Below are 2271 nucleotides of genomic sequence, written 5' to 3' on the forward strand. Positions count from 1 at the left end.
GTGTGTGTGTGTGTGTGTGTGTGTGTGTGTGTGTGTGTGTGTGTGTGTGTGTGTGAGAGAGGATTTAGTGACAGCTGGCTGCCTCCATCACTAACTGGCTGTGTGGAGGCAGTGTTTGGGTTAAAGGCAGGCAGATGGCAGAGCTCTTACTGAGACTATTTATAGGCAGGAGGGCATCAGCAGCACTGACAGGGACCAAAACTGACTTTAATAAACAACCTTTTACTGGTGAGTCTGCTGCGAGAGGGTAAAATAGATCAAACGTATTAAATTATGTATTAGAATTGGCCAGGTGACTGAGTATCTGTTACTTAGAGACGTCTAATGCAATTAATAGTGTCAGTAATTAATTATGAAGTCTGATTGATAGTGTTATTGTAGTGTTGTTATAATGTGATAATAGTGTTTTTGTGGCAGGAAAGTGACAAAGTGTGTCTGCATGTTAGTGTTACAGTGTGCACACTAAAAACTCTGTGACATATTACTAGAGAAATATGTTATTATGGCTCCGCCCACTGGGGCCGGAGGCAGACTGTTCTGTGTGTGTGTGCAGTGTGCATCAGATATCTCCTGATGAAATTACACTGCCTAATAATAATAATAATAATAATAATAATAATAATAATAATAATATAAAACTAGCTTTTTTCTAATTCCTCCACAGTACAAATAAAATACCGGTTATATGATGTGGTAAATATAAAAGAGGAAGTCATGTTTAGACATTGTTGATTTATTTACATACAGTACTTCTTAGTAGAGACTGAGGTTTTTGAAGGTCGATACTGATACAGATTATTTTGACATCAGTCTAACCCAGTGTTTCCCAAAGCTGGGGTCGGGACCCAAAGTGGGGTCCCGAAACATCAAGGTGGGGTCCTGAAAAGATATTCAGAATTAATTACATTTTGCCTTAGTTGTTACAAAGGAGTGAGGTTAGTATATTTAAAATAGATAAATGTAGTATAAAAATATTGTTACTATGTCCATGTTTAGTTGACCTGATACAAATGTTTATCATCCAAAAATATCTGGGGCCACAGGTCTCTGCTACTGTTATTTTGAGGGTCAAAAGCTGAAAAGTTTGGGAACCACTGGTCTAACCGATACACCGATATGTGCAGCTGATTATTATTTTTTGGCCAATTCTTGAAGCAGACGCTGCTTTTTCTTCCTCCTTTAACCCGTTAACAGTCAGCCCTGAAATTCCTTTTCAGTTTTTGTAAGGCTGTCAAACTAAACGTAAGAACTGAGGGAAGTTGTTTTGTAACATTTCTACGCACACTYGAGATATTTCAGTTAAAAACTACAAGCAGTTGAAGATATAACTATGAAAGTGAAAATAAACCCTAATTTTCAAAATAAAAGCCCCCGATTGCATCTGGAAACGTTCCAAGGTAGAAACTGTACCTCTCTCAGTTTTTTGTACATTTATTGTTCAGGTTCTTGAAATAATTCCTCCTTTTTTAAATCTGAGTTTTTTCCTTTAATCTACAGCTGATGATTTCCTTTCCTCCCCATCAGGAAGATCAAGACCAACTACTTCATCGTGTCCTTGGCRTTTGCCGACCTGCTGGTGTCGGTGCTGGTGATGCCGTTCGGTGCCATCGAGCTGGTGGACCAGRAGTGGATCTACGGGGAGACGTTCTGTCTGGTTCGGACGTCGCTGGATGTTCTCCTGACCACAGCTTCTATCCTGCACCTGTGCTGCATCGCTCTGGACAGGTGAGTCCAAACCTTTCCTTCGTTAGCTTCACTTTGTTCTGGTCCTCRTGTTTCTGGGATTGTTTCTGCGATAGTTGTAAACACATCAGCACGGCACAATTGGATCCATCCTTCAATCTATTTTTTTATTTCCTGACCAGGATCAGGTCATGTTTCAGGTTGTTTTGGTCCAAAGCCTGATGTAGGATCTAATCTCTGCAGCAGGTCCAGGGTCCGACTTATTCTCTCCTCCTGGGATGAATCTGTATGGGGTGTCGTTTGTAAAGTTATACAGTCAAAAATTACCAACAATATTTTTGTTTTATTTAGCCTTTTATAAGAAAAAAAGAACAGATTTATTTTTCAAAGTCAGTTTTTCACCATATGATTCATATATTTATAAATGTCATAGTTTATAAACTAAATATTTAACTTACAAATTAAATATTTAGTTAACAAGCTAAATATTTAACTTGTGACTTAAATATTTAGCTAGCTACCTAAATATTCAACTTGCTAGCTAAATATTTAAGTTGTAACCTAAATATTTAGGTTACAACTTAAATA

The 2271-nt window shown here is 37.8% G+C and overlaps 1 protein-coding gene across 1 annotated transcript in view; it reads left to right on the forward strand.

Moving 5' to 3' along the window:
• Positions 1 to 2271, forward strand: part of htr4 (5-hydroxytryptamine receptor 4) — a gene marked incomplete at its 5' end in the record, with an annotated part of 26129 nt that overhangs the window by 8392 nt on the left and 15466 nt on the right. The window contains 1 exon segment of the mRNA XM_014034098.1: positions 1525 to 1725. Coding sequence (XP_013889552.1) covers positions 1525 to 1725 — 201 coding nt within the window.

Source organism: Austrofundulus limnaeus, unplaced genomic scaffold, assembly GCF_001266775.1.
Source record: "Austrofundulus limnaeus strain Quisiro unplaced genomic scaffold, Austrofundulus_limnaeus-1.0 Scaffold1967, whole genome shotgun sequence".
Classification (NCBI taxonomy): domain Eukaryota; kingdom Metazoa; phylum Chordata; class Actinopteri; order Cyprinodontiformes; family Rivulidae; genus Austrofundulus; species Austrofundulus limnaeus.